The sequence below is a fragment of the Coregonus clupeaformis genome, unplaced genomic scaffold (assembly GCF_020615455.1).
Source record: "Coregonus clupeaformis isolate EN_2021a unplaced genomic scaffold, ASM2061545v1 scaf0318, whole genome shotgun sequence".
Lineage (NCBI taxonomy): Eukaryota > Metazoa > Chordata > Actinopteri > Salmoniformes > Salmonidae > Coregonus > Coregonus clupeaformis.
Window position 1 is genome coordinate 143383 of NW_025533773.1, and position 13779 is coordinate 157161.

Consider the following 13779-nt stretch of genomic DNA (forward strand, 5'->3'; position numbering starts at 1 on the left):
TCAAGCAGCATAATAGCTACTCTTGATGCAGAAACAGGTAGACTGGGAGAGAATGCAATCTCGACCAGGATCTGTCTGTTCTCTATATTCAGGGGCCTCTTCATATAAAGTATCCTTATCAGTTTCTCCAAGGTTAGACCTATCAGTCTGATATATTGAAATGCTACCAGAAAATGTCTGTATCTGATATAATTTGGATGGACCTTCGATTAGAAGTATATAAAAGATGAGCTGGGCCTCCTTTTTTCCATTTGTAGTTTCCGAATGCTTTCTAAGCTCTTATAGTCTGGGGGGATTTGCAGTGCAGTGATTGGAACCTCTCATGACTCGGGAGGAATTTCTTAGAGAGTCAAAGGTCACTGTCTTATCTGTTTCCTATCTGATAGCTGTGGCCTTAAGTGTTTGCGTTCATCCCCGAGAGGAATGGTAAATGGGGACTTGGAGACTTCATCCCACCGATTTCTTCTCGAACAGCAGGATGTGCTCACAATGCAAATGTTCACAATATCTCACAGACCTGCTCACATGAAGTATGATTGCTCACAAGTCCCCCGCCTCAGGCTCATCCAAGCCTCTAACCTGAAAAATATAGACTTATTTCAAACCACCCGCAAACAAACTAGTGTATAGGGTAACGAGCCAAAAGTCTTAAGCACCCATGACAAGGCAAATATTGTCACGGTTTCGGCCGAGGCTGCTCCTCCTCCTTGCTCGGGCAGGCTTCGTCGGTCGTCGTCCCCGGAGTACTAGCTGCCACCGTTGTATGTTATCGATGTTCGTTTGGTTTTGTCTTTATTGTACACCTGTTTTCCATTTGGGTTGATTATGTCCCCTATAAGTTTCTCGTTTTGTTTGTCAAGTATTGTGTGTTATTGTTCGCCTGTCATCAGGTGCGGCTCGTCGTTTGTATTTTGTATTTCCTGTCGTCGCACTGTACTGTTTTCGTGCGCTTTGGATTACTTGTGTTTTGCGCATTGTTGCGCATAGTCCGCCTCCTATTTTGTTGAGGCCAGTGTCTCTATATTATTGTGTTCAGTAAAGTCGGTTGGACTTAGCTTCTGTGTCCTGCGTGTGACTCCTCCACCACATCCACATCAGCCACTGTGACAAATATTGTGGCCACCTAGGAATTCGACATTGGTCTTCGAATAAAAAACTAACAATATTCTATTCCCAAGGGATACTTATAGCCTATAGCTCATCATTACCAAACAAAAAGCCTGGCCTTGACGAAAAGGATGTAGTCGGACTGAGGGATTGTACAACTTCTAATCCGCATCTTGAGGAATATATTTAAAACAGAAAGTAAAGCAATATTGCTCACATTGAAATTGTAAACTGTAAGGATGTTTTATCAGAGTACCAAAATACAATTACTTGAGATAAGTGAAAATGATAGCCCTCAGTGAATTGTACAATTATTAATTGTAATATTAAATTGTCAAAGAGCTGGTAATTGAACAGCATGTATCACACTTTAATTATGAGTCAAACAAATAAATGTTAAAAAGTATATTCATGCACAAAATGTAATAGGAGTGGTGTCAGTGGTGCTGTGACATTAATGGTGAAAACAAGTATCAGCATCAAGCAATACTAATCTGTACAACTGCAAGCCATCCTAGTTTCATGAATATTACCTAGTCTCTTTCTGCTGTGCTTGTCTGCTGTGTTCGACAGGTCGTCATTGCAAATAAGAATCTGTTCTTAATTGACTTACCTGTAAAAAAGAAAGGTTAAATACAAAATAAATATATCTGCTGTATTTGTCCCTGCGTAGGTCTCCTAATGTGGAATGTATTTGCGTTCTAACTTTCAGTAATATCCGGAGATACTCTCTTTACCTTAAAGGAATGTTGTGGTGAGCTTTTCTTCCTTGTTTCAGAGAGCAGTGAACAGGAATGTTACTATGGGGCATGATTGCGTAACATGGGGGAGAGCAAGTACACGAAGGGAGCGCTTCTGCTGCTACCCAAGCATGAACAGGTTTGGAACGAATGAGAAGGAGCTATTTACGACCCCCTTAGCTTTAGGGACAGATACTGAACAAACCTGGGTTCAATACAATTTGAAATAATTGCAGATACTTTATCTGTGCTCGATTGCGCTAACCTGGCTTAATGAACCAATAAAAAAGTTCAAAAACTGCAAGCCCCGCCCATTTGGCACTCCAAGGCAGACTAAAGCAAACACTCAAAGTACTTAAACATTTCAAATAGTATTTCAACCCAGATCTACTACTGAACACAATTCCAGTCAGGCAGGAACATGAGCCAGCATGCTGAGCTGAACATGGGAGTCTGTAAGTTACAGTACAACACAGAACAGAACAGAAACTCATGGCGGGAAAGCGTGGACAATAGCCTAACTTCAGGACCACTAACTGGGCCTCAGGCTCCCTCCACTGGAGAATGGATTTACACGCCGCCTCTCCTCTTAATCCACAATGAATTTACTCAATACAACATGACTCTTGAAACTGAGAGGAAGCAAATAAGGTGGCATTCAAAATGGCCGAACATGATCAACAGCTCTGGAAGTTGGACATGGATTAGGGTCTCCACGACAGTTCACAATGCATTCTTATCAGACAGAAGATTGGATTCTACTACAGGTCTGATCATGCATTAATTCTCCTCAGACACAACCACGTCTCCCAAATCTGCTTTGTGAGGATGGATAAATAGTCCTATCCCCGATGTACGTGTGTCTCAGTATATGCATAAGGCATTACGGGGGGTAAATCAGCCATGATACAAGCAGACAGGTTAGTCTATTAAATAACATTACCTGCATAATTTCTGATCCCCTTTTTATCTATTCAGAGGGTGATGGGCAAGACAAAATGTTTAAGTGGCTTTGAACGGGGTATGGTAGTAGGTGCCAGGTGCACCGGTTTGAGTGTGTCAAGAACTGCAACGCTGCTGGGTTTTTCACGCACAACAGTTTTCCGTGTGTATCAAGAATGGTCCACCACCGAAAGGACATCCAGCCAACTTGACACAACTGTGAGAAGCATTTGATTCATCATATGTGACCTCCACTGACTTCTCCAAACATAATGTGGTCCTCTCGCTTCCAAACATAATGTGGTCCTCTCGTTGACACAAGGCTGTGTTGACAAAACACCAAGTTCGACTCTCTGATTAATGTGAAGATGACACTGCCAAAGACAGCGGTCAAATGAGCATGCATAAAATGAAATGAATACTACTAAATCATATGAACAGTGTAATACTCTAAATGTATTGTTTATATTGTATACTTTTTGTGTTCAGTCCATTCACTCCACTGAAAATGTAATTAAAAAGGCAATAATTATATTCGGTGCTATTCATTTTTAGCTAGGTTTCCATCCAATTGGCGACAGATTGTGAACAGGGGAACCAATTGAAACCTGTACTTGGCTCACCACTGTGAGTCTGCCTGGGCTCTCATGTTTTTCTTGGTCCCCCAGCAGGCTGGCTGAGTCTGACAGAGCTCCATACAACCTCATCAGCCCCGGGGCAGGTGGCCAGGACAGACACCGTTCAAAAATGCTGTCTTCCCTTTCTTTTTCTCTCTTTTCTTTTCTCCCTCTATCTTTTCTAATTCCATTTTGCAATGTAGGAGGAGAAGGGTGGGGAAAAGTTGATTGCAGCCACAGCTGAATTTTAATGGGGCACCTATTTTCTCTGCTGTAATTTGAAAATCTGTGACAAATTGACTTCAGCAAGGCGGAGGTTAATTACCTGATGTCGTTAAAGTACATTACTTGCCATTAAAGCCCCCTCTTTCCTCCCCTCCTCCCCACCACGCCGTGCATACAGGAACAATAGGTGGGGTGCAATTTGGGGATTCAGAGAGCGAGACACTGAGAGAAAACAACTCACTTCTTAATACTCTTTGTTCTGTTGAATTACGTGCTTCGCTTTCTGCTTTTTTCAGTGAAGTAGCAGCTCTCAGACCCAACCTGACTGAACACAGTGTTATTGTTAAATAAGCCTCTACTTGTCAGCTATATGCAAAACATATACTGTAGATCAGGTAAGAGTTCAACTATTGGGGATAGATCCAGATTCTCCTCAGTACAGCCCATCTATATTAGCCTAAATATATTTATATGTGTATTCAACACTATGTTTGGGTAAAAATCGAAGTATAAGGCTTGTTTGGATATCAACCTCAATATATGTTCAATTCATCATCACCAATTAACTGCATTACAGTTAAAGATTACTTCAACTTCCACCACCGATTTTTATTTGGCTATCTCTGCTACCACCTTATCCAAACGGGAGTTAACCATTAGCAAAATAAATGTGAAACCCGAATATTTACATAAATATTTACATAAGTATTCAGACCATTTGCTATGAGAGATCCTTGATGAAAACCTGCCCCAGAGCGCTCAGGACCTCAGACTGGGGTGAAGGTTCACCTTCCAACAGGACAACGACCCTAAGCACACAGCCAAGACAAAGCAGAAGTGGCTTTGGAACAAGTCTCTGAATGTCCTTGAGTGGCCCAGCCTGAGCCCAGACTTGAACATCTCTGGTGAGACCTGAAAATAGCTGTGCAGCAACGCTCCCAATCCAATCTGACAGAGCTTGAGAGGATCTGCAGAGAAGAATGGGAGAAACTCCCCAAATACAGGTGTGCCAGCGTCATACACAAGAAGCCTCGAGGCTGTAATCACTGTCAAAGGTGCTTCAACAAAGTACTGAGTAAAGGGTCTGAACAATGTATTTTTTTAAAATGAGCAAACATTTCTAAAAACCTGTTTTTGCTTTGTCATTATGGGGTATTGTGTGTAGATTAATGAGAAAAAAAGGGGTCAAGGGGTCTGAATACTTTCCGAAGGCACTGTATATGTAAATCGGATTATAGTAACCACATTGTGGGCCTGTTAGGAAACAAAAATAACGACGGATTTGACAAGTGTCCACTTTGTTAGATCCGTTGTTTTTTTTATGGCCGCCAATGATGGTGTCCTTGTGCTATCCCCCTTGATCTCTTACCGTATGTATAGAGCAAATGGAATAACACAAGATTAAACCTCCTCAGAAAACTGTTTCATGTATAGGTCTAATTTTGTTTGAGCATGGACCTCTACACTATAAATGTAGACCTTTAAGTTATGCTTTTAACCATAGGTCATTATGACAATTCTTGAGATATAAACATGGAACTCAAATGACACAAACAAAGGTGAGAATGTTGTTTTATCATACGTGTTGTATTCACTACCTACAGTACAAAGCCACCCAAGGACTTACAGACATCAAGCCATAGAAACAGAATCATTACTATTCTCTTTCTATGAGTCAAGCAACCTCACAGCCAAAGGTTTTATCTTCATGTTTATAAAACAACACGCCAGCCTATAGGCTAAGATGAATGACTTCATACACAGTAGTCATCAACACTGATATAATGTCCAGTGTCTTTGAGAGCAAAAGTGTTTGACACACTGTCCCATTTTGATTAGGTGTGTTATACAGCAAACGGTGAGAAGTCAAATGGCTACGTCAAACAAATGTCATCCATCAGCGAGCACAAAGGCTCTATAAGGCTTTGGCTTAATCCAGTTTATTCTACTGAGTGGACAGGACAAACCACAGAGGGCTAACCAGCTTCAGAATGACCACCCAAACACTAGGGCTGGGAATTGCCAGGGACCTCACAACACGATATTATCACGATACTTAGGTGCCGATACGATACAGGATGTATTGCCATTCTATATGTATCTCGATTCTATATGTATCACAATTCTATATGTATTGCGATTCTATATGTATCACGATCCTATATGTATTGCGATTCTATATGAATCGCGATTCGATACTGACATTTTATTGCAATTCGATGTCCCAAACATATTGCTCACTATATGTCTGGTGCAGAGCGACAAGATCGATTTTTTTCAGTCATGGTAATAAAAGTGCTGAAAACATTTGGCTCACCTTTTAAAAAGAAGATGGAGAAAAAGCTTCTCTTTTAGAGAATAAATAGTTGGAGTCATAGAGTCTATATAATATCGTAAAAAATTATATTGCGACGCTCAACTGTACTGATGATACTTTTGACTTTTAAAAGCTTTTTAATGTAATCATTCATGTAGGCTAGTTCAACAGAAAATCATAACAAATTAACTGATGATGGAACTGACAGAAAGGTAAAAGCATCAGTGTTTGAGACATATCAAACATGACATCACTCACTGTGTAGGATGGTTGAGATGAGCTCAACGTCATTGGACAGCTGGGCTCTTTGGGTGGGACTGCTGAATGGGCTCTAGCGGACCATTGGCCCTGAACTAATGATAGTATGAAATTGACCATAAGCTGATTTGTACGAAAAAATACGAAAAATGTATGCACTCACTACTGTAAGTCTCTCTAGATAAGAGCATCTGCTAAATGACAAAAATGTCAAATGTAATTCATAATAATCTGCCCAATAGCTTATTTTGTCTCTGTGTAATGTGTGAGGTGGGTGGGTGGATGGATGTGGGTGACGCGATGGTGAAATTAGCCACTGACATTGAATGGCATAACATAACACATCAGATATCACCATGGCAACATATATGCCCACCAAGAGTTAGGATTTCATTGGTGGGAATAAACGCATCGTGCCATGCAGATCCTGCTTTGTCCCTCACATTTTGATGAACATAACACACAAATGACTCTTCTTGAGTAAGTAACAACACTGTGCCCTCCACAGCTATCCTCATTACAGTTTAAGTCTCTATTTTATCATTATGAGCGAGCAGTTTAGCTTGCATACGGGTCCCAACCCATGGTAATGACAAGCAAGGAAATTCAAATTCAATTCTTGCTGAGGTGTAACGACATGGTAATATTCAGAATTAATGTGAGGTGGGAATCAGTCCATCACCGGAAGTGTTCTAATATTAATCAGTGTGTAATTTTAAAAGCCTCGTTCTGATTCTGTGACCCAAACGCCTAACATAACATGGCTATGAATCTGCTGATGAATCAAAAGATACTGTAGATCACATCCAACATTAACCTGAAACGGCCCAGTTATATAACCAGGCTAGGTCCTGAGACATGACCTGACCTTATATAACCTATCATTCTCTCCCTGGGTCTCCAGGCTGACCTGCAGAAGTAGCAGGCAAGCTTTGTCATCAGTGTCCTGACCACCCAGGCACGCTCTGATGCTAGCTAATCAACAACTGCCTGGCAACACCGCCAGTCCAAGACCTGACAAGTCGATGTATCACTCCCGCTGATAAAAAAAGCACCTCTCTCAGGACTGGACTGCCCATAAAGAAAATAATCTCCCCAGAAGCATGGAGAGAGAGGGAAGGAGTGGGGGAAAAGAGAGGGAGTGCAAAAAAGGAGAAGATAGTCTATAGCAGGAGTGTCAAACTCATTTTGCCCCGGGGGCCGCATTCAGACTTCACCAAGGCCTGGAGGTCCCCACTTACAATGTATTATTTTTCCTCGCCGTCAAAAGTTATTAACAATTGTCCTCTATCCATCGCTTTGGAATTTTCTATGCTCCCTGACTGTCTAGGTTTCGTTTCGATGACTTTTAGCAAGCTTGACAGAGTGAAAAGACTATACATTTAGGTCCATTGTCATTTCTACACAGGTTTGTTTCGGTTTTAGTCATTTCAATGTCGATTAAGATGTATATAAAAAAATAAAATTCAGATACAGTGATCCCTCGCCACTTCGCGGTTCACTTATCGCGGATTCGCTATTTCGCGGATTTTCATAATGCATTTTTTTTTTTTTGGTGCATTGTGCTCTGCATTCTGATTCGCTAAAAACTCACTCCCGCTTCTTGTATCAAAACATGCTACGAATTGTGCTATCATTTTGTCGTCTCGTGCAGTTATGTGTACGTACATAAAACAGCTTGGCAAATTTACATGAAGTTGGCCAAATTATCTTGTAATTTCGAACATCTCCTAATGAAATGGGACCCTTTGATGAGCCGTTCGTTACAGTTCTCCAACGTAATCGATGGTGGCATGTCGGTGTACAAGGATCTTTTTGCAAAGAAGAAAAAAGAGCGACAACAGCTGCCTATCACTATGTTCTTCTCCCGAACAAACACACCTGCACCGCGGCTTCAGAAGAAGAGAACACTGCAGAGCGCAGTCAGGATGCAGCGGCCCAGTCTGGAAGAGCAGTGAAACGGCCTACACGTGAGTCACTGTATTTGTATACATGTAATAGTTGCTAATTGTAAAAAAAAAAAAGTTTTCTATTTCGCGGATTTCACTTATCGCGGGTCATTTTCGGAACGTAACCCCCGCGATAAACGAGGGATTACTGTATACAGTACCAATCAAAAGTTGACACACCTACTCATTCAAGGGTTTTTCTTTATTTTTACTATTTTCTACATTGTAGAATAATAGTGAAGACATCAAAACTATGCAATAACACATATGGAATCAGTTAGTAACCAAAAAAGTGTTAAACAAATCAAAATATATTTTAGATTCTTCAAAGTAGCCACCCTTTGCCTTGATGACAGCTTTGCACACTCTTGGCATTTTGAAGAATCTCAAATATAAAGTATATTTTGATTTGTTTAACACTTTTTGGGTTCCTACATGATTCCATATGTGTTATTTCATAGTTTTGATGTCTTCACTATTATTCTACAATGTAGAACATAGTACAAATAAAGAAAAACCCTGGAGTGAGTAGGTGTGTCCAAACTTTTGACTGGTACTGTATATATGTATATTTTTTTACTCAAACCGCGGGCCAGATTGAATGGGCTCGGGCCGTATGTTTTACACATCTGGTCTATAGCTACAGTATAGCTAAAGGTAACTGCTAAAATAATGGAAACTCTTCAGTAAATGAGGGATAAAAAGTATATTGAAAGCAGCTGTTTCCACACAGGTGAGATTTCTGAGTCAATTAAGCAATAAACATCCCATCATGCTTAGGGCCATGTATAAAAATGCTGAGCAGGCCATTATTTTGGCTACCATGGCTATGCCCCCAAAGGATGACAATGCCCCCATCCACAGGGCAAGAGTGGTGGTCACTGAATGGTTTGATGAGCATGAAAATGATGTAAGCCATATGCCATGGCAATCTCAGTCACCAGATCTCAACCCAATTGAACACTTATGGGAGATTCTGGAGTGGTGCCTGTGACAGCATTTTCCACCACCATCACCAAAACACAAAATTATAGAATTACTCATGGAAGAATGGTTTCGCATCCCTCCAATAGAGTTCCAGACGCTTGTAGAATCTATGCCAAGGTGCATTAAAGCTGTTCTGGCTTTTGGTGGCCCAACGCCCTATTAAGACACTATGTTAGTGTTTCCTTCAATTTGGCAGTTACCTATATGACTACAAACATTAAATCAACACATTTTATTGGGGACTTTTTCAGTTTTGACATACAAAATCACAAAAACAAAAAGCTAACTTTCACATTCTTCCAAAAACACAAATTCATGGAAAAAACACAAGGCTACAAAGACCCTAAATGACTTGCTTATTTACCAAACACCACATCCTTCCTCAGTGGTTGACAACTGTGTATACAAGCTGGCCCCTACAGCAGAACAGTCACCACAACCCCATTCCCCTTTCCCTGTGCTATAACTGAAAGGACTACACCACTCAGCTCCAAAAATGAAAATGCTCTCAGTCTAAACAGTGTGGGCCCTGGACAAAAGTAGTGCCATACGGGCCTCCCGAGTGGCGCAGCGGTCTAAGGCACTGCATCGCAGTGCTTGAGAGGTCACTACAGACCCGGGTTCGATCCCAGGCTGTGTCGCAGCCGGCGGCGCACAATTGGCCCAGCGTCGCCTGGGTTAGGGGAGGGTTTGGCCGGCCCGGGATGTAGCAAGCACACTGACTTCGGTCGCCAGTTGTAAAGTGTTTTCTCCGACACATTGGTGTGGCTGGCTTCCAGGTTAAGTGAGCAGTGCGGCTTGGCAGGGTCGTGTTTCAGAGGATGCATGGCTCTCGACCTTTGCCTCTCCCGAGTCCATACGGGAGTTGCAGCGATAGGACAAGACTGTAACTACCAATTGGATATGACAAAAAAATTAGCAGTGCACTACATAAGGGAAAAGGGTGCCATTTGGGATGCAACCTTTGTCTGGCATTCATTTGAGTGTTACATTATTCAAGTACCCCGCCAGACTCTTTTTGAAGCCATTTGTATTTTTCTGAGTGCTTCAGATTTGATTGAGAGCTTTGATGGACGACTGCATGACTAAACTACAGCAGAGTCCAAAGTTCTGTCTCACTTCCCTGATAAAGGCTTAAGCTGTGAATGATATAAGAGGCTCTACAGTCTACAATAATCACATTGAACTTTACCATTGTCAGTATTATTACCAATAAAAACAAAAGGATCAAACTTATCTTACACACAATGCACATCTACAGTATGTGCACTAAAAGCATATACTGTGTATGTCCTGTAGTGCTGAGCGATTACTACTTTTTGATGTCGGTTTCGGTTCGGTTTTAGAAAAATAATCACATATTTAATATCGGTTTAGATTTTCTTAAACAATAAATGCATTATGTGGGTTCAATGCTGTAACAACACAGAATAAAATAATTGAATGGTAGTGACTGCCCATTACTATCACTTATTAGGCTCTAACCATCATTTATTCAAATTACTTACAGTAAATAAAATATTTTGGTTGTGTATATTACACATTTGTTTTTAGTATGATGATGATATTATTTCATTAATACAACTCCAATGACTGAGCATTTCTGCATATCACTTATTAATAAACCATCCTTGATTCACATTACTTTAATAAAATATTTAAGTTGTGTATATAAAAAAATACATATTTGATGACTTATTATTTTATTTCAAGTCATTATCTAATCCCTGCTCAGGCAGTAGCAGGCAGCCAGCCATCTATCTCTGTTCCCCAACGAGTCATCCTTCAGGCTAGTAGGCTAGCCTAGCTCGCTAGTTGCCTGCAGTCTGACAAAATCATTATTTCAGCAGTTCTTCAAAGTAGATAAGGCATACTTTTAAGACTGCTAAATAACACCTATCAATCTATTAGATGCATTGTCGGGTAAAGATACCTAAGCAACTGCTCTCTAGTCTCTCTATCGCGCTTCTCCTCAGTGTTTGTCTGCCGGCCCCATAGACAGGCTTGAACCAATGAGAACAGGTAGCTATAGGCGCAATGAATTCTGGTCATTGTAGTTAATTATCACATTTACTGCACTTAACTATGATGAGTTGGACAACATGTCCCAGAGAGTAATCTCTCTAGAGAAATGGCACAAACAGCACGTTGAGCGCACAGAAAAAAAATCACTAAATGGAATTTTAATAATTGAACTGATGTTGGTCAATTACTTCTTTAAAAAACAAAAATAAACCAACATGTTGGTTAATCGCTGAGCACTAGTGTCCTGTGTACTTGCACAAAACCATGCATACACTTCCAACTGAGATGCTTACCTTGCTCTCCAGCTGTGGCTCCCGTTTTCCTAGATGCTGTCCCATGTTGTCAACAGAGACTGAGGAGAAAAGAGAAGAATGGCATCAGACCCATCTGGAAATACAACACTCCTTTAAATCAGAGACTCTCTGTCGGTTTCAGTGTTAGCAGAGCTGACATTAAAAAAGAGAAACAATACTTCATAAATCACAGTAAAGTAAGACCACTGTTGTACAGCAACACAATATCTTCAAAGGTTGAACTTAGGTTGAACTTAAAGTTAAGGCTCGCACATATCGCACTAAATGTGGATCCAGCGTTCATCTGCAGATCGTTAAGCGCATTGTGTTTCAGGGACCACTCACTGTAGACATCTGACTGTCAACATTTTTCACATGATTCTACATGTAAAATTGGTGCGCACTCAGTTCGCAATTTACGTTCAGAGGTGCTAAATACTCTTGGCCAGCAAATGCTATTGGTGTGTCTGAGCCCTTAGATTAGTTATTACATTGGGGATGCCAATAGGGGTGCACGAACATGCTAATTGTTCATTTGCCCCCCATAATGCTAATGATAAACAATAAAACAAACCCAAATCTCAGAGTCCATAAACGACTCGATCTATCTACCTACCAATCTATCTACCAATCTATCTATCTATCTATCTATCTATCTATCTATCTATCTATCTATCTATCTATCTATCTATCTATCTATCTATCTATCTATCTATCTATCTATCTATCTATCTATCTATCTATCTATCAGATGGGGTAAATGTGCCATTTGGGTGGGCTTTTAAGAGAGAGAGGCAATGAGGAGGAAGGAGATAGGGGGCTAAGAAGATAGAGATAGAAAAAGAGAGAATAGAGTCAGTTGGAGCAATGGAGAGAGCGAGAGAGAGCCAGAAAGACAGTGAGTAAAAGGGAAATGAAGAAGAAGGGAATGAGAACGAGACTGGTTTAATTGCACACAACAAATTAAAAAGTCTTAGCTAGCTACTGCAGTCGTGTCTCGCTGCCAATCAGCCTGTTGTCGACAATCACACACACGGAGTGAAATCAGATTGACTTTTAATCAAATCCAGAGCAGCAGAAGCTCCAGAATGCCTCAATTCCCCTGCGCTAGAGAGGCAGCAGGGCCTCGGTAAAGCAATAACTACATTGCAAAGAGAATGCTTCAATCTTCCTGCTAGCCAGCCACAACCCTGAATGTGTAGCCAAGATTCAAACCTTCCACCTCAGAATATGCATGCAGGTTATAAGCAAGGTGGCATCACCTTGATTGTGTTGTTTGGTACGGTTCAACTCCACTATAGATGCAGTTCCCCACATTATCTCACACCACACAACTTCTGCACTCCCTGCTGTCTTCTACTATCTTCATAGCACATGAGAGGATGAATTCTGATTAATTGTATATATTATTTGTATTATTGAATATTCAAACATACAATCTACCTGCAGTGAAGCCGCTCAACATTTACATGACATTCAGTCATCTAACCAGGGTCTAGTGCCCCGCCCAAGGGCACGTCGACAGATCTCCAAGTCAAAACGGAGACCCGAAACAGCGACCTATCAGCCACCTGACCAAGCTCCCAACCGCCAGGCCACCAACCATCCCATACCCCCACATTTTTTGTTGTTGTGAAAAATAAATACAAATAAAAAACAACCTCTCCCTCCATTCCCCACCCCACGCCACCGTCCCCCCAATGCACAAACAACCAACAAAATTAACAAAAGAGAAAAAAAGAGAAAAACAAAGGAAAACAACAACAGATAACAACAATGCAAAAACAAAAGACATCAAGGAAAACAAAAATCTAAACAGCAAGGCCAACTGTATACGTTTCTGTGCATGTGTGACACTATTTACATGTGTGTGTGTATATGCATGTGTACATGCGTACAAGCATCAGCCTCAGGCAAACAGGCATTGGATGTAACAGTGTTGCCCCTCAATGTGTCATTCAAAACGTACATTTGTTTTGACTTTTTTTTAAACGTTTATCTTTGACCATTGTCATTGTCATTCTATCCCCGGCCCAGCAACTCCACTCCCACTTGTCTCCAGTTCCACATCCCAACCCTCAGTTTCCTATCCCACCTATGTCTGCTGGCCACCCTCTTCAGATTTCTACGTGCCATATATCTTTCAACTATGCTGTGATGTTTAACATACAATTTGAATCTATCTAATCGAATAGTATCCACAGATTGCGAGTTGAAGATAAATACTTTTACTAAGAGTATTAGTATCAAATCAAAACAAATGTTATTGGTCACATACACATATTTAGCAGATGTTATTGCAGGTGTAGCGAAATGCTT

General features: G+C 40.9%; 1 protein-coding gene across 2 annotated transcripts in view; it reads right to left on the minus strand.

Annotated features, from left to right (window-relative positions):
• Positions 1–13779, minus strand: part of LOC121558362 (myelin basic protein) — a 51032-nt gene that overhangs the window by 23827 nt on the left and 13426 nt on the right. For both annotated transcript variants that reach the window (XM_041871757.2, XM_041871758.2), the window contains exon 2: positions 11461–11519. In XM_041871757.2, the coding sequence (XP_041727691.1) occupies positions 11461–11505 (45 nt within the window). In that variant the 5' untranslated portion in view covers positions 11506–11519. The remainder of the gene's footprint in view (positions 1–11460; positions 11520–13779) is intronic.